Source organism: Ovis aries, chromosome 12 (genome assembly GCF_016772045.2).
Source record: "Ovis aries strain OAR_USU_Benz2616 breed Rambouillet chromosome 12, ARS-UI_Ramb_v3.0, whole genome shotgun sequence".
In the NCBI taxonomy this organism is placed as follows: domain Eukaryota; kingdom Metazoa; phylum Chordata; class Mammalia; order Artiodactyla; family Bovidae; genus Ovis; species Ovis aries.
Genome location: NC_056065.1, coordinates 40,359,000 through 40,376,048, shown reverse-complemented (window position 1 = coordinate 40,376,048; position 17,049 = coordinate 40,359,000). Strand labels below are relative to the sequence as shown.

Genomic DNA, 17,049 nt, shown 5'->3' with positions numbered 1-17,049 from the left:
GCGGCAAAGAGGGAAAGCGAGGGGAGGAAAAAACGCAACACCTTCCTTTGGGAGGGAAGAATGTGGGAAATGGGTGGGTCTGCTAAGTTTCGAGGTGGGGGTGAACAGCCAGCCACAGATCCCAAAGGAGAGGGGCAGCTCCGGACCTGCCAAAAAAGACAGACAGTCGGCTGCCCGGGAAATGTACAAGGTGAAACTAACTAGCTCAGCACTCGCGGGTGGCGCAGAGAAGTAGGGTGGCCGGCGACTTTCAGACCCTGGGCGCGGGTTCCGGCAGCGGCAGCAGGTGGGCGCACCCCCTGTCCCCTGGGCCCCCCTCGCCTCCAGCCCCCACCACTCTGGATTCGCGGGGCCCCGGTACCTTTCTGGCGCCGCGCTCCGCGAACTCGCGAGCTAGCTGGCGCCCGATGCCTCTCCCGCCGCCGGTGATGAGGACGTTCTCCCGGGACAGGTCCCGCAGCTTGGCGGGCAACAGGAGTCCGACCGCAGCCTTCACCACCAGATAGATCATCTGCAGAGGGAACACCACCAGCGCGCCCAGCCGTTTCCACACCATCCTCCGCGCCGCGGGGCCGGGCGGCGGGGGCCAAACTCCCCGGACCGAACAAAACAGGACTTAAAAAAGAAAACACCCCCAAACAGTAATAAACCGAATAAGGGGGCAGAGAGGCGTCCCACCTGGCCACTCTTGAAATCACCTCTTCCCAAATGCAAAGCAAGTACCCGGTGAGAAAAAGAGGGGGGAGAGAAAAAAAAAAAAAGATAAATCCTCCGGAGGAGAAAAAGCGTCTCCGAAGGTTGGGACAGTAAGAGGGGTGGAGGGGAAGCCAGAGGTGGAAAGTTCTAACAAGAACTTTCTTGCCCCGGCAGCCAGCCGTTTCGGCTGGGGAATTCTCAGGTAATGTTTACAGGCTGACAGAGGAGTTCAGGCAGGGGAAGAAAAAAAAAAAAAAAAAAAAAAAGAGGCACCAACCACACGCGCGCACCCTGCTACAGTCCCGCGGTTTCAAAGTGCAAGATTAAAAAAAAAAAAAAACAACACGTTTCCAAATTGTAGCGCCCCCCCAACCCCTTTTCCAGGAAAAAAAAAAAAAAAGAAAGTAGGGGGGAAAAGTGCTTGGAGCTCCCAATTTCAGCCCGCGAAAGTCTCCAGACTCATTGCTATTCTTGGGCTCAGGAAATTGCTTAAACGCGATCTGATTGCCAGCAACGTGCAGGAGAAGTGGGGGGTCCGGGTGTCAGTTTCTTTCCGTGCATGGCTCGCCCTCGCGCGCGCCCGCTCTCTCCGGCTCCCTCCCTCCCTCTCTCTTCCAGCGGAGGCTGGGAGTTGCCGCTCGATCCGGCTCCCTCTCTCTCCCTTGTTAGCATTTATTGCCTTCTTTTTGTCCTTTCCAACTTGGAGAGGGCCCGGGTGCGGAGCGCGAGTGGATCGGACGACTGAGTCTACGCCGCCTTATCCGTTCGCTCCTGGGACAGCCGCGGCTCAGAACGAGAGGGCTGCCCTTTTTCCCCCCCATTTTTTTTTTTTATAATACCCCATTAAGTCTGATTGACAGTTAAAGTTGTTCTGAGGCTTCGCTATGGTTCCTCTGAGTGGCTGCCGCGGGCTCCCCTCCCCCTGCGCAGTGGCGGGGTGCGCGCCCGGGCGCGCACACGGGCTCGCAGAGACACCGCTCTCCCCAGGCCGGCTCCCCTAGCTGCAAGCAGGGGCTTGCCGGCTGTGTCCCTGAGGGCTCGCCACAGTAACTCGCACACGCTGGAACCGACTCCAGCGAACCGGCTCCCTCCTCGAAGCATGCCTTCTGGCCTGGGGCTCGGTCTGCCTGAGCAGGGAAGCCTGCAGGCCAGGTGACCTCCGGTGTGTGCCTGCCGGGCAGCCACGGGGGAGCTTACGCTCGCCTTGTTCCATCAGGTCGCCCAGGGTTTATATCAGGTCATTTGATCGTCCCCTGCCTCCAGGTAGGACCAGGAAGCCACTTCTGACCCTTACTCAGAAGCCTCCTGTCTTCACTTAGAGAGCACTTTCTAAGTCTAACCCGAGTCCCTCGTGTTGTAAGGGCCGGGGGAGCGGGGGGAGCGACGGGGAACCGCTGGGGAGCAAGGTTTTGCTTTGAGGGGTGGGGGTGGGCAGGGTAAGGGAACCTCTGCCCCCGAGGTGTCAATAAAATCCCCATAAGATTAGCTGGGAGCGTATTTATTGCTCATCTGGGCTAGAATTACCTTGACTGACAGCAATTTCCTTAACAAACTCCTGTAAACAAAACTTGCTAAACCTGACCCCCCCCCCCCGTTCCCCCCCCCACAAGCCCCTGCCCCTACCCCTCCCCATCCTGTGCAGGCGGACTTCTCTCTTTGGGTCTCCCTGGGCTGCCCTCCGCGGGGTGGGGTTGGGCCCACCTTGTAACCTCTTGCTTTCTCCCAACGAGAATGTCTCCCCTGCCGGAGGGTGGGACCCAGCTATTTAGAGTTGTCTGTTGCAGAAAAAGTCTGGGAGGTGAGTCACGAAAAAGCAGCGCCAGTGAAAATCACTGATCGGACTTGCCTCCTGCTGCCCCTGATGGTCCCAGGCCTGGAGGAAGAGAGGATGAGCCAGGGAGCTTGCCCTGTAATCTGGGCCAGCGCTTCTCCAGCGAGAGGCTTGTTCGAATCAGTACCGTTTAATGATCTGCTGAGGATCCGGGGAGAATGTCACTTTGAGAAAAGCTGGTTTGGGGAGGGGGTGGCTGGGGGTTTAACTCCTCCCTGGGCTGCAAAGACCCTGTAGCTTTGGAGAAAACTTCTGGCCGCGTGGATCTTCCTTCTAGGTGAATTTGGGAAGTCATTATGTCACCCGCTGGAAGAGCAAAAAGGGGTAGGAAGAGCGTGGCTGGATGACAGACTATCCTAGACTGAGGGCTTCGATTCTGAAACTGAAGCCTCCCACTGACCTTGCAAGGGGGGGGTATCATTATCCCAGTCTGCCAGGTAGTGCAGGAGGGATGGCTCCAGATCCAGATATGATTCCTTTTCCTACCCCATCCCACCCCACCCTATTCTGGCAGGAGGAGAGGACCAGGCTCCCTCCTGCCTCCATCCAACCCTCCAAAAATAGGACCCCAAGACAGGCCATTGCCTTCCTAGACTCCCAGGCCACAGCTAAAGGCAGGACTTGGTCCACATGACGGCCTCCTCCCACCTAGGAGGCCTGTAAAAATGGGAAAGAAATCCCAGCCCTGGAGAGGCTCTCCCCACCCAGCGGTGGCGGGTGTCTGCGGGGCCTGCCAAGACAACTGGGAAAGTCTGGCGCTGAAACCCCTGCGCGCAGCCTGTTCTCATCTGTTATCCTCGACGCCGCCTAGTGGTGTGGGTGTGATACTGCGCCTCCAAGCTGCCCAAGTCTCCAGCCTCCAGTGTTCCTGCTACCCTACCAGCCATCCTTTTCCTTCCAGGCTTTTCTCCCACCTAACATGAACACTTCAAGCCTAAAAAGGCTTGCAAGTATCATAGCTCCACTTCCCCACACAATCGCTGCTGTGTGGAGTAGGTTATTGAAACACAGGGATGTGAAGCAACTCTTAAACCCAGCAGTGTGTTCACCGAAATCCACTGATGCTCACCAGCCTGCCAACCCTGTTCAGATACCAGATCAGCTGGGAGACCTCTAGGTCCCACTTACATTTGCCTTGGGTGTACGTTTGAGTGGGAAGGGGGTTGAGAACCCGAATTAACCTTCAGTGTATCAGGACTGTTACATGTACTTTGACTTCATCTCCGAAACAGTCTCCAGGGGTGGGCATCACGATGCCACTGTATTAACACTGGGCTCAGCAATGTAAGTGACTCATTCAACTCAAGGCCACACAGGGGACTTCCCTTAACCTCTCCCAAAAATCAGGTTTAGAGTGAAATCAGTATAAAGGAACATGTCGTGCGTGCGTGCCAGGTCGCTTCAGTTGTGTTCAACTCTTTCTTTGTGAGCCTATGGACTGTAGCCGGCCAGACTCCTGTCCATGGGATTCTCCAGGCAGGAATACTGGAGTGGGTTGCCATGGCTTCCTCCAGGGCATCTTCCTGACCCAGGGATGGATCCAGTGTCTCTTCTGTCCCCTGCATCAGCAGGTCGGCAGGTGGATTCTTTACCACTAGTGCCACCTGGGAAGCCCATAAAGGAACACGTCAGGTAGCCCTAAAAGACAAACTGTGGTCAGGAATAGGACACCTTTTTTCTACTTGTTCCACCTTCAGGATATGAGTTTTACCAGCCTTGCATCCTGTGGACTCAGGCCTCTTCCATCATCAGCTTCCCAGAGAGGTTCTGTCTGTCGCCTCCTCTATGTCCCCCAACTTCCCAGGGAGGATGGAGGCAAGGGGGGTACTGAGCTAGGGGATGCACAGTCCAGTGGGCTGGTCCAGAGGGTCCCCATGACCTGGCTTCAGTAGGAACTAAATGGGACACGACCCCTCCCCCTCCTCTCTCACCTCCTCCTATCTGTGTTTTTGGCTCTTGGTACCCCCTCCTCCCTTACTTGGGAGCAGGGGGTGGGGAATTTAACTCCAGGGTGAAGTTTGAAATTTCACATCCCAGCCTGGGAGAGGGCCCCACAGTTTTCTCTCCACTCCTGGAAACGTGAAAGGAGCCTTTGTAGGCTTGATGGAGGAGGGAGGTAAGCTGCAGCCCAAAGAACTAACTTTTTCCATGACTCAGCTCTCCCAGTGTGGGGCGGGCACAGGAGGTGCAAGGACCCAGCAGGGCAGGCTGGAGCTGCCTTCCAACCCAGAGCCAGCAGCTCACGGGCAGAGGTGGGCCCCCCAGAGAGCCAGCCCTGTTACCTGCAGCGGAACTTGCTGGCCCTGGATGGGCCACCACACTGTACCTGCCCTGTGCTCCCAGGGCTCTGTCCCATTTTTTCTCCCAGAAAAGGGGGGAAAAAAACTATGCCTTTTTTAAAAAACAAAAAACAAAACATAGTTGATTTACAGTGTTTCAGGTATACAGCTAAGTATTCAGTTTATATATATATATTCCTTTTCAGGTGGTGCTAGTGGTAAAGAATCTGCCGCCAATGCAGGAGATGCAAGAAACACAGGTTTGATTTCTGGGTCGTGAAGATCCCCTAGAAGAGGAAATAGCAACCCACTCCAGTATTGCCTAGAGAATCGTGTGGACAGAGAAGCCTGGTGGAGTGAAGTCTATAGGGTTGCAAAGAGTTGGACACGACTGAAGCGACCCAGCACACACGCATATTCTTTCTCAGGTTCTTTTCCTTTATAGGTTATTACAAGATGTTAAATGCAGTTTCCTGTGCTGTACAGTAGGCCCTTGCTGTTTATCCATTTTATGTATAGTAGTGTGTGTCTGTTAAGCCCCAGTTCTGAATTTACCCCCACCCCCATTGCATCCACAGTGCCAAGCTCATGAATGCTCTTGTGTAGTCCTTTAACCAGGAACTTCCCCTATCACCATCCCAGCTGAGAGCTGGAAAAACAAACAGGTTTCAAACCTTGCCTTCTACTTATCTGGGGCTTACAGGGTTAAGAGAGTCACTTAAGATCAGGTAGCCCAGAGCTGGAGGTGGGATTTGAACCCTGGTCAAGTGCCCAGCTCTGTTGGCTTTATCTGTGAATGTCTTCCAGAATGTATAAAATCTGGGGAGCTTGTCAACATGCAGATTCCTGGGTTCCCAGCCTAGATGTCCCAGGCCAACATTCTAGGGTAGGAGCCCCGGAATGTGTGTGTTGGCCAGTGTTTGGAAACTGCCCAGTGCTGCCTCTCAGCTGTTGTTCAGTCACTAAGACTCTTTGCAGCCCCATGGGCTGCACCATGCCAGACCTCCCTGTCTTCCAGTATCTCCTGGAATTTGCGCAAGTTCATGTCCATTAAATCAGTGATGCTAACTGTCTCACCCTCTGCCCCCTCTTCTCCTTTGGCCTTCAGTCATTCCCAGCCTCAGGGTGGCCCCTGGTTATTAACAGCCCCTGCACGAAGCCCTCCTCACCTCTCCTACCACCTCGCAAGCTCTTCCCTCCTTTGTCCTTAGGATGTGTCATGGCGCTGAACCCTCACCCGTGACCTGTTCTGGGCTGGTGGCTCCACAGACACCTAACAGGGAAGCCACTAGAAGCTGGAGGAGCAGGGGGTACATTCAGTTGGTTAGCCAGTCAGCCACTGGTTGTGGAGCCTCTCCCTTTTGGCCACCACCTGTAGGGGCCACGGGGTTGGGGCTAAGGCCGAATGTGTCAGAGAGGGGCAGTAGGGCGATGATGCTGGCTTTGGGGTCTGGCGGTCTGGTTCAGATCCCAGCTCTGCCCTCCCCACTTCCTGTCTCCAGCTACTTCATTTGTAAGGGAGGACAGCAGCGAGGCTGGGATTAGCTCTCATAAAATCCCATACCAAGAGTCCAGTAAATGCCAGCTCTTGCTTCTGTGGGGGTGCTGCCTGCTTGCTGACGAGCCAGTTCAGCCACAAACAAGATGCAGGGCTTAAGTTAGCGGTGTTCCTGGATGGCCCCAGAGTAGGGCTTCTAGACTGGCCTCTGCTGGGTATTTCCTCACTTCACCTGGTTACCTCCCACCCCCACCCCCGCCAGCACACTTGCTCCAGGACCTTTACTCTTCGGCTGAGTAAACCCCTATTCATCTTGTACGGTTTCCTTTAGCTCATGCAGTATTTTTTCCAGGAAGCTCCATCCGACTGCCCCATTCAGTCCCCAGCGCCCCCTTCCCCCAGCCAAGGCTGGCCCAGGGGTTTCTGCTCTTGGCCCGTTTATTTTCCTGCCTCCCAGCACAGTAACACTGCACTGTAATTGCTGGTTTTCTCACAGCACACTGGGGGCTTCTCAAGGGTAGGGGCAGGGCCTGGCTTGGTGGGCGTGTGCCCTGTGCAGTGGAGCATGGCTGAGGCTCTGCTGCCCCACCTTCAAATCAGTCATTTCGTCTTGACCCTGTGTTTCATAATAAAACACAAGGTGACCTGCTGCCCACCAGTTAGGAAATAGAGTTGCTGGGACACAGCCTCGGGAGCAAAAGCGGTGAAAGATTTCAGATGTGTGCCTTCATTCATGCATTTCTTCATTCATCCACTAGATATTTGTTGAGCAGTGTCTGTGTGCCAGGCTCTGCTTCATGGGGCTGGCATTCCCCCACTGCTAGGTGAAGAGTGCCATGGGGAATATAGGCAAGGTGGGGCACAGAGTGATGAGGGCCGGTGAGAGACAGAGGAGAGAATGGGTTGGGAACAGGCAGATGCAGGAGTTTGCCAGCTGTTCATGGAGTGGCTGGGAAAGCCACTCTGAAGCGGTGTAGGGGCAGAGACCCTATAGGAGTGAGGAGTGAACCCTGGGGAAATCTGAGTGAAGAGAATTTCTGTGATGGAAGGATGCCTGCTGGGCAGGAGCAGCCCTGGGGGAGGGACAGGCAGGGTAGCTCACCAGAGGTCTCCGTGCTCACTGAGTTTCTAGACCCGCAGCCTGGTGTTGCCTGGGTGCTCATGGGAAGCGCAGATTCCCAGGCCCCACCCCAGACCTCCCAAAGAGATTCTGCGTTTTACTTACGGTGACCCCACGTCCTTTTTGTGAACGTCTGAGGAGCGCTGAGTCAGGTCCCCTAGCGTAAGGATGACCGCAGTTTCCATTTTCAGTGTGACGGGACAGAGAGAGACGTGATGGGCCCTGTGTTTTAGAGGCCGCATCTGGAACTGCCTGTGGGGAACCATGAGCGGGTGCGGGGTGACTGGTGAGCAGGTTGTGGTATGCTCAGGTGTGAGGTGGCTCCAGGTGCCAGGTAACGGCCTGGCCGACAGTGACACCTGGGAGCTCTGCTGCCACGGGTGCCTAGTGCGGGGACCTTCCGGGAAGTCCCTGCTCTGCGAGAGACACGCCTCTGAGCAAGGCTTCACAAACTGTAACTCGGTGCATGGATGCGTGGACACACAGACACACATATACAGAGACACCCATACGCAGAGATACACACAGACATTCAGACACAAAGATAAACACGCACACACACAGAGACACACACAGACACACTAATACACAAACACACAGACACAAAGAAACACAGACACACACAGAGACATGTAGACACACCTGCACAGAGACACACACAGACATGTACAAACACACACACAGACACAAAGATAAACAAGAGACATATTCAAATAGACACACACAGATGCACTCACATACACACACTCAAGTGGAGACACACACAGACACATACCAATACATACACAGACACAATCTTGCACAGACACAAAGATAAACACGCACACAGACATATCCAAGTAGACACCTACAGACACACACAGATGCACACACTCCCATGGAGACACACACAGTCACATACACACACACACACACACACACACGACTCTTTGACGACTGGAGACTTTGCCCCAGGCAGAACAGCTGGCAGTGCTGACTGAGGAGTTGGACTGAAGAACCTCTGGTCGAGCGGAAACCAGTGTTCCATGAAGTTTAAGGTGGGCTGCCTCGGGGGCACCTCATGGGGACAGAGTCTCAGGAGGCCAGGAACTGGCTGCTGTCTGCCTGGCCAGAGGAGGCCCGGAGCGGGAGGCAGGCTTTTGGCAGTCGAGACTCTCTGTGGGGAGGGGACGCACAGTCTGCAGAGGCTGGGGACCTCATAAAATACCTCCTCTTTCTAACGCAGAACGTGTGCCAAGACTGCCCCTTTTCTCCTTGGCGAGGCCTGGCTAATAGGAGAGGATATATTTTAAAAAAAAAAGCAGATAGAATGGCCCGTTTCAGTCCAGGAAAACCACCCTACACAGGTGAGTGTTGTCCGTGGATGCACATCTCCTGGCTGGTCCAGGGCCGCTGTCTGCACACACCTGCAGGCTGTCCTTTGCATCACTGTCCCGAATCCCAGGCTGTGGTCCAGGGAGGTGGGCTCGCGGGCTCCATGTGAGTGGATGCTGGGGCAGGCCATGTTTATTCTGGCTGCCAGGGTTGGGTGGAAATGCAGGCGAGGGCCAAGGCTGGGAATGCGGCAGGAACACTGCTGGGGTGGGGTGGATGGGGTGTAACCCAAGAGAGCTCGGGTGGAGGCCCGGGGTGAGGGTAAGGGTGGGAGTGGGGAGGTGTGGGGGGGGCGCCCAGCAGTCATCACCTGCCTCCTTCTTCCTTCTGCTTGGTCAAATAATTCTAAACCAGGGTGTGGGTATTGTTGTCAGAATGGTTCTGGCCTTGGCAAGGCTGTGTTCCAATCCAGGCTATGCCACTTATTAGCTGTGCAAGTTAGGGCAGATTATTTCTCTTTCTGAGCCTCGGTGTTGTCATCCTTGAAATGGGAATTTTGCCACCCACTGGATGATGTCTTTGTCTTTTAAATTTTTTATTTTGTATTGGGGTATAGCCAATTAACAGACAATGTTGTGACAGTTTCAGGTGAACAGGAAAGGGATTCAGGAATATATATGCTTACACATGTACCCATTCTCCCTCAAAGTCCCCTTCCATCCAGGCTGCCACATAGCATTGAGGAGAGTTCCCTAAATACAACAGTGTGTACAAGTCCATTCCAAACTCCCTATCCCTTTCCCCCTGCATTTTTCCTCCCCAGCAACCGTGAGTTCGTTCTCTAAGTCTGTGAGTGAGATCACGTCTTTAAGTGGGCCGATGTCTGGCAAGAAGAGGGCGCCCATTAGGTGTTCTTCTTCTTCCTGGTTTCATGTCCCCAAAGAACACGCTATCTAGGGTGAGTGGGGTTATCCATGTTAACCCTGTCTGGGGCAGGAGGTGGGGGAGGTAAAAAAGGCGAGGGTAACTGAGTGGCCTATGCGTAAAAATTCTTCCCTGGAACCAGAGCATGGGCCTTAGGAATGCTAACTCCTTACCCTGGGCCAGAAGTTGTTGAACCTTTTTTGTAAAGAGCTTTGCAGAACATAAAACATCTGTTGTAATATCAAATCTGCTGTGGTAGCAATAGATGATATGTAGATATAAACAATATGTAAATAGATGATGTGTAAATAGATAGTATGTAAATAGCTTTTACTATACATACTATTATATATATCATGTATATTATATGTACAATATGTATTATACAAATAATGTATATGTGTGTATAATAATGCAATAATAAATATGTTATATGTATTATAGCTCCTTTCAGGTAAATAGACAACATGTAAGGAGCTATAATATACCCTTTCTAGTGAGCATGGCTGTGTTCCAATAAAACTGTATTTTTAAAAAAATGTTTATTTATTTTTGGTTGCGCTGGGTCTTTCTCTAGTTGCAGCAAGCAGGGGCTACCCTTTGTTGCAGTGCTTGGGCTGCTTATTGTGGCGGCTTCTCTTGTTGCGGAGCACAGGCTCTAGGCATGCAGACTTCCATAGTTGCAACACTCGGGCTTGGTAGTTGCAGCTCATGGGCTTAGCTGACTCAGCATGTGGAATCTTCCTGAACCAGGGATCGAATCCATATCCCCTGCAGATTCTTAACCACTAGACCACCAGGGAAGTCCAAAACTATTTATGGACACTGAAATTTGAATTTCACATACCTTCACAAAGTATTCTTGTTTTGATTAATTTCCAGCCATTTAATAATGTAAGGCTATTCTTAGACTTGCAGGGAGCACACAAAAAGGTAGTGGCCAGACCCTGTCTGTAGACTGTAGTTGACTACTTCCACCATCATCAAGCAAACACCAATCTCTCAGGACTCCAGAAATAAATGAGGGGTGAGCCTCAGCAGAATCTGTGTTTTTGGCCTCTTTCTGGAAGTGTATTCACAGGGACTGACCCAAGTGAACATCCACTGTAAAGAAGTAGAGGGCCATTGGAGAAACCAAGTTCACTGATTTTTTTTCATTAGGAGGAAAGCAAAGTTCAATATTTATAAGAAGTAATTAAAATTTCTTTAAATAAGTGAAAGCAAAGTCAATTCAGTAAATAATAGTAAACACAAAGTATAAAATAATTCAATGTGTTGGATCAAGTTATTACTGACAAGTTGTTTTTAAATTAACATTTTTTTTTCCTTCCAGATTGAGTTGTTGTCATGTATTCTTGGTTATCAAAATACTCATAGTTTTGGGACTTGGAAGTGGTAAATATTCATGATGTGTGAAACAGCATGATACGTACCTGTGTGACCTTAATTACATACAAATGGGTGCTTAGTTGTGAAAATACACAAATGAGACCTAGAAGGACACATCAAATGGTAAACTGCTTGTGATTATAAATGACTTTGTTTTTTGCTTCTTGTGTTTTTTGGTTTCCTATTATGCACATGTTAACTTTTAAGAAATAAATGTGATTTTTAAAACTTAAAAAAAATGCCCACTAAGATATGAGAGTCTAGTGATAGATGGAAGTCATCACAACTCACGGACGTTTGCTGAGTGCCTGTCACACCCTGGTGCTATTTCTGGCTCATTCAGTCCCATCGAGTAGGGCACGGAGACCCCAAGTGTTAAGTCACCTGAGACCACAGGCTGATAAACATCCCAGCAGAAGGCAAACCTTGCAGGGTCTAAGTCAGGAACCTGGTGACTACCCTTCATTCTCTCTCAGCAATGAACCTCCTTCGAGGTTTATTACGTCTCTGCCATTCATCCTGAGGACATCCAAATGTGACAAAGAAAGCTCAGATCCTGTTTTCAGGTGGGGAGAGAGAGGAGAGGGCCCCTGGCTTTGCACATGTGTCCAGACTTGCAGGACCTCTGGTTCCTTTGCTGTGTCTGGTCTGCTGTCTCCCAGGAGGCAGATTTGCACAGAGAGGATGCTGACAGCCCTAGCTCTGCGGCTGAAAATCCCTGCTTGGGCAATTATTTCAGTGACCTATTGCATGCTGCCCTGATTAGTTTATAAAAACAAGTAGAAAACAAACAAATGGAAGTATATCTATTTACTACCAGAAGATTGAGTGTGCATGTGTGTGTGCTAAGTCGCTTCAGTCCCTATGGACTATAGCCCGCCAGGCTCCTCTGTCCATGGGATTCTGAGGAGCGGGTTGCCATGCCCTCCCCTGGGGGATCTTCCCAACCCAGGGATCGCATCCGCATTTCTTGCGTCCCTTGCATTGGCAGGCAGGTTCTTCACCACTACTGCCACCTGGGAAGCTCAGTCTGAAGATTTAGTTCCGGTTAGTCACTCAGTCGAGTCTGTTTGTGACACCCGTCCATCACCAACTCGCAGAGCTTACTCAAACTCGTGTCCATTGAATCAGCGATGCCATCCAACCATCTCATCCCCTGTCGTCCCCTTCTCCTCCCACCTTCAGTCTTTCCCAGCATCAGGGTCTTTTCCAATGAGTCAGTTCTTCACATCAGGTGGCCAAAGTATTGGAGCTTCAGCTTCAGCATCAGTCCTTCCAACGAATATTCAGGACTGATTTCTTTTAGGATGGACTGGTTGGATCTCGCTGTAGTCCAAGGGACACTCAAGAGTCTTCTCCAATATCACAGTTCAAAATCATCAATTCTTCGGCCCTCAGCTTTCTTTATAGTCTAACTCTCACATCCATACATGACTACTGAAAAGCCCTAACTTTGACTAGACAGACATTTGTTGGCAAAGTAATGTCTCTGCTTTCTAATATGCTGTCTAGTTTGGTCATAGCTTTTCTTCCAAGGAGCAAGCGTCTTTTAATTTCATGGCTGCAGTCACCATCTGCAGTGATTTTGGAGCCCAAGAAAATAAAGTCTCTCACTGTTTCCATTGTTCTCAGTCTATTTTCCATGAAGTAAAGGGACTGGATGCCATGATCTTAGTTTTCTGAATGCTGAGTTATAAGCCAGACTTTTCACTCTCCTCTTTCACTTTCATCAAGAGGCTCTTTAGTTTGTCTTCACTTTCTGCCATAAAGGTTGTGTTATCTGCATATCTGAGGTTATTGATATTTCTCCCGGCAATTTTGATTCCAGCTTGTGCTTCTTCCAGCCCAGCATTTTGTGTGATGTACTCTGAATATAAGTTAAATAAGCAGGGTGACAATATACAGCCTCGATGTGCTCCTTTTCCTATTTGGAACCAGTCTGTTGTTCCATGTCCAGTTCTAACTGTTGCTTCCTGACCTGCAACTAGGTTTCTCAGGAGGCAGGTCAGGTGGTCTGGTATTCCCATCTCTTGAAGAATTTTCCACAGTTTGTTGTGATCCACACAGTCAAAGGCTTTGGTGTAGTCAGTAAAGCAGATGTTTATCTGGAACTCTCTTGCTTTTTCAATGATCCAGTGGATGTTGGCAATTTGATCTCTGGTTCCTCTGCCTTTTCTAAATCCAGCTTGGACATCTGGAAGTTCATGGCTCATGCACTGTCAAAGCCTGGCTTGGAGGATTTTGAGCATTACTTTGCTAGCATGTTAGATGAGTGCAATTGTGTAGTAGTTTGAGCATTCTTTGGCATTGCCTTTTTTTGGGATTGGAATGAAAACTGACCTTTTCAGTCTTGTGGCCACTGCTCTGTTTTCCAAATTTGCTGGCATATTGAGTGCAGCACTTTCACAGCATCATCTTTTAAGATTTGAAATAGCTCAACTGGAATTTCATCACCTCAACTAACTTTCTTTGTAGTGATGCTTCTTAAGGCCCACTTGACTTCACATTCCAGGATGTCTGGCTCTAGGTGAGTGATCATATCATTGTGGTTATCTGGGTCATGAAGGTCTTTTTTTATATAGTTCTTCTGTGTATTCTTGCCACCTTTACTTAACATTTTCTGCTTCTGTTAGGTCCATACCATTTCTGTCCTTTATTGTGCCCATCTTTGCATGAAAATTTCCCATGGTATATTTAATTTTCTTAAAGAGATCTCTAGTCTTCCCATTCTATTGTTTTCCTCTATTTCTTTGCATTGATCAATGATCATTTTCTTATCTCTCCTTGCTATTATTTGGAACTCTGTACTTAAATAGGTATGTCTTTCTTTTCCTCCTTTGCCTTTCACTTCTCTTCTTTTCTCAGCTATTTGTAAGGCCTCCTCAGACAACCATTTTGGATTTTTGCATTTCTTTTTCTTGGGGATGGTCTTTTTTTTTTTTTTTTTCCAAATGACCAAAAATTTTTATTTGACTAAATTCTATCTCATGCATAATCATGACAGTCTCTCCTGTTTATTAGACTTTGGCAATTGAAAAAAAACCCAAAACACCAAAAAACAAGCAGCCTTGTACAGAACAGTGAAAATTCCAAGGGTGAAGGGTAGGCTACAGTTTTACTGTAGGATAAATATATATATTTTTAAAAGGCCTCTCTCCCTTTGGCCACATCAACAATCAGCTCAGATCATTAAATACAGACACATTTTCAAAATCACTTCTTCACTTCTCCAAGATCTTTAATGCTATCATCATCCACCTCTGGCCATTTTTCCTGAATGACATCAATAATATCATCTGTAAAGTCTCCCTGAATGATGATTTCATCCTCCCCTGTTACTGAGGCACCACAGGAGAATTTCTGAGCAAAAAATCTTTGTGCTTCTTTAAGATCAGTTTCAAAAGTTGCAAGGCCACACACTCTTGTTACATATTTCTTCTTTGCTCTGGGAATTTTGGCTATCGTAACCTTTTGTGGTACAGTTTTCTTTTTCTGTTTTATTTGACCCCTTCCACCTCTCTTTTGCTTTTTCTTCTCTTCCTCTTCCCCTGCTGTTCCTTGACCCTCACTAATTCCAGCTTCTTGTTTGGGTGAATTTTCTACAGTAAGTTTTGCAAACTCATTTGGAAAATTCTTCTCTAACCATTGTCTACATTTAGCAACATCAGACATATATTCACAGTACTCTGTTGGTAATGAACAGACTCCACAGTAAAGGACTCGAAGTGGGTAATCTGCATCTAACTTGGTGTTGCTCCTCTGGTCTCCTCTGCAATCATGCCCACCGGATTCAGAAATGTCAGCAGCCATTTCAAAACCCAGGCGGTCGCACAGCCTCCACCGCCTCCGCTCCGCCACTACCGCCAGCTGAAGCGACACATGCGATTCCTCTTCTCCAGCCAGAGCCGCCCGAGAGCGCGTCTACCAGCGGCGGTCCCGCGAGATCATTTTTTTTCAAATCTAAATATTTTATTATATAGTTACATCCAATTGTGTTTTTGCTATATACTTTTAACTTGAGGACGTCTGTAAAACCAGTACATTAGATAAATCCTGAAATTCCACTAGCTATAAGCTATTTAAATATTGCTTATACAAAATATTTGGGGGCAAGGGGAAGGTGGACAAAAGCTTATTTACAAAACAGAAATCAGATGCAGAAATCTTATGATTACCAGGGGATACGGGGGAGAAGGATACATTGGGAGACTGACACTGGCACGTGTACACTACTATACATAAAACAGATGACAGCAGGAAATGGCAACCCACTCCAGTATTCGTGCCTGGAGAATCCCATGGACAGAGGAGACTGGCGGGCTACAGTCCATGGGTTTGCAGAGAGTTGGACACAACTGAAGCAACTTAGCATACATAAAACATATAACTAAAAAACTGCTGTTATAGCACAGGGAACTGTACTCAATACTCTGTAATGGTCTATATGACAAAAGAATGAGTGGATATATATGTATAACTCATTCACTTTGCTATATACCTGAAACCAACACAACACTGTAAATCAACTACACTCCAATAAAATTATAAAAAAGTATTAAAGGAAAACCAGCACTGTATGAACAGCATACACTTAAATAAAAGATGAATGTTTAACATACAGAATAATGTTTTTTATTCACTGATAGCCTAAAGGTCCATTTCAAGATGTTTCTTTTGTATGCTTAATTAGTTTTATTAGCAAGCAAAGCCCTATGAAGGATGGCATCATCTAGTCCTCAGACTCAGATTCATCTTCATCTTGACTAATCTGGAAGTAACGAAGCTCGTAAGTCTCCTTGTCAGATGCAACCACACGAAGCCAATCACGAAGATTGTTCTTTTTAAGGTATTTCTTGGTAAGGTACTTCAAATACCTTTTAGAGAACTGTTTCTCAGAAACGACTATGATTTTATTCTTGAAGCGTTCAATGTGAACGACATTCCCAAGATTTCCAGTTTTTCCATTCACTTTAACCTTTTCCCGCAGAAACTGTTCAAAATTTCCAGAATCAAAAATTCCATCTTCTACTGGATGAGTAAGATCCAAATTAAACTTCCAGGTTGACTTCTTAGGCTTCTTGTCTTTCTTCGGTGCCATCTTGAAGGCTTGCCACGCGATGAGTTGGGGATGGTCTTGATCCCTGCCTTCTGTACAATGTCAGGAACCTCTGTCCATAGTTCTTCAGGCACTCTGTCTATCAGATCTAATCCCTTGAATCTATTTGTCACTTCCACTGTATAATCATAAGGGATTTTATTTAGGTCATACCTGAATGGTCTAGAGGTTTGCCCTACTTTCTTCAATTTAAGTCTGAATTTGGCAATCAAGAGTTCATGATCTGAGCCACAGTCAACTCCCCATCTTGTTTTTGCTGACTGTATAGAGCTTCTCCATCTTTGGCCGCAAAGAAAATAACCAATCTGATTTTGGTATTGACCATCTGGTAATGTCCATGTGTAGAGTCTTCTCTTGTGTTGCTGGAAGCAGGTGTTTGCTATGACCAGTGTGGTCTCTTGGCAAAACTCTTTTAGCCTTTGCCCTGCTTCATTCTGTATTCCAAGGCCAAATTTCCCTGTTACTCCAGGTGTTTCTTGACTTCCTACTTTTGTATTCTAGTCCCCTATGATGAAAAGGACAACTTTTTTGGGTGTTTTTTTTTTCCTAGAAGGTCTTGTAGGTCTTCATAGAATCATTCAACTTCAGCTTCTTCAGCATTACTGTTTGAGGCATAGACTTGGATTACTGTGATATTGAATGGTTTGCTTTGGAAATGAAAAGAGATCATTCTGTCGTTTTTGAGATTGCACCAAAGTAACTCATTTCAGACTCTTTTGTTAACTATGAGGGCTACTCCATTTCTTCTAAGGGATTCTTGCAACACAGTAGTAGGTACAATGGTCATCTGAGTTAAATTCATCCATTCCAGTCCATTTTAGTTCACTGATCCCTAAAATGTCAATGTTCACTCTTGCCATCTCCTGTTTGACCACTTCCAAT

At 48.3% G+C, this 17,049-nt stretch overlaps 3 protein-coding genes and 1 long non-coding RNA gene across 6 annotated transcripts in view; 1 reads left to right on the top strand and 3 right to left on the bottom strand.

Annotated features, from left to right (window-relative positions):
- Positions 1-1,163, bottom strand: part of DHRS3 (dehydrogenase/reductase 3) — a 51,138-nt gene extending 49,975 nt beyond the window's left edge. For all 3 annotated transcript variants that reach the window (XR_009595820.1, XM_060396480.1, XM_027975623.2), the window contains exon 1: positions 362-1,163. Coding sequence is in view for 2 of the 3 variants with exons in the window: in XM_060396480.1 (XP_060252463.1) it covers positions 362-556 (195 nt within the window). In the remaining variant the exon portion in view is untranslated. The remainder of the gene's footprint in view (positions 1-361) is intronic.
- A 498-nt stretch (positions 1,164-1,661) lies between these two features.
- Positions 1,662-10,201, top strand: LOC132657510 (uncharacterized). The gene is made up of 2 exons (XR_009595821.1): positions 1,662-1,959; positions 5,013-10,201. It is a non-coding gene; the product is annotated as an uncharacterized LOC132657510 (long non-coding RNA).
- Positions 10,202-14,003: 3,802 nt separating this feature from the next.
- Positions 14,004-14,974, bottom strand: LOC106991466 (density-regulated protein-like). The gene has a single exon (XM_042257227.2). It carries the CDS (start codon positions 14,859-14,861, stop codon positions 14,265-14,267), a length of 597 nt encoding a protein of 198 aa, XP_042113161.1. The 5' UTR covers positions 14,862-14,974; the 3' UTR covers positions 14,004-14,264.
- A 24-nt stretch (positions 14,975-14,998) lies between these two features.
- LOC114117294 (ribosomal protein eL22-like) lies at positions 14,999-16,170 on the bottom strand. The gene has a single exon (XM_027976117.3). It carries the CDS (start codon positions 16,147-16,149, stop codon positions 15,781-15,783), a length of 369 nt encoding a protein of 122 aa, XP_027831918.1. The 5' UTR covers positions 16,150-16,170; the 3' UTR covers positions 14,999-15,780.
- Positions 16,171-17,049: the final 879 nt, after the last annotated feature.

Excerpts from the sequence above, each read along its gene's own strand:
- LOC106991466 (XM_042257227.2), bottom strand. The coding sequence starts at position 14,861 with ATGGCTGCTGACATTTCTGAATCCGGTGGGCATGATTGCAGAGGAGAC.
- LOC114117294 (XM_027976117.3), bottom strand. The coding sequence starts at position 16,149 with ATGGCACCGAAGAAAGACAAGAAGCCTAAGAAGTCAACCTGGAAGTTT.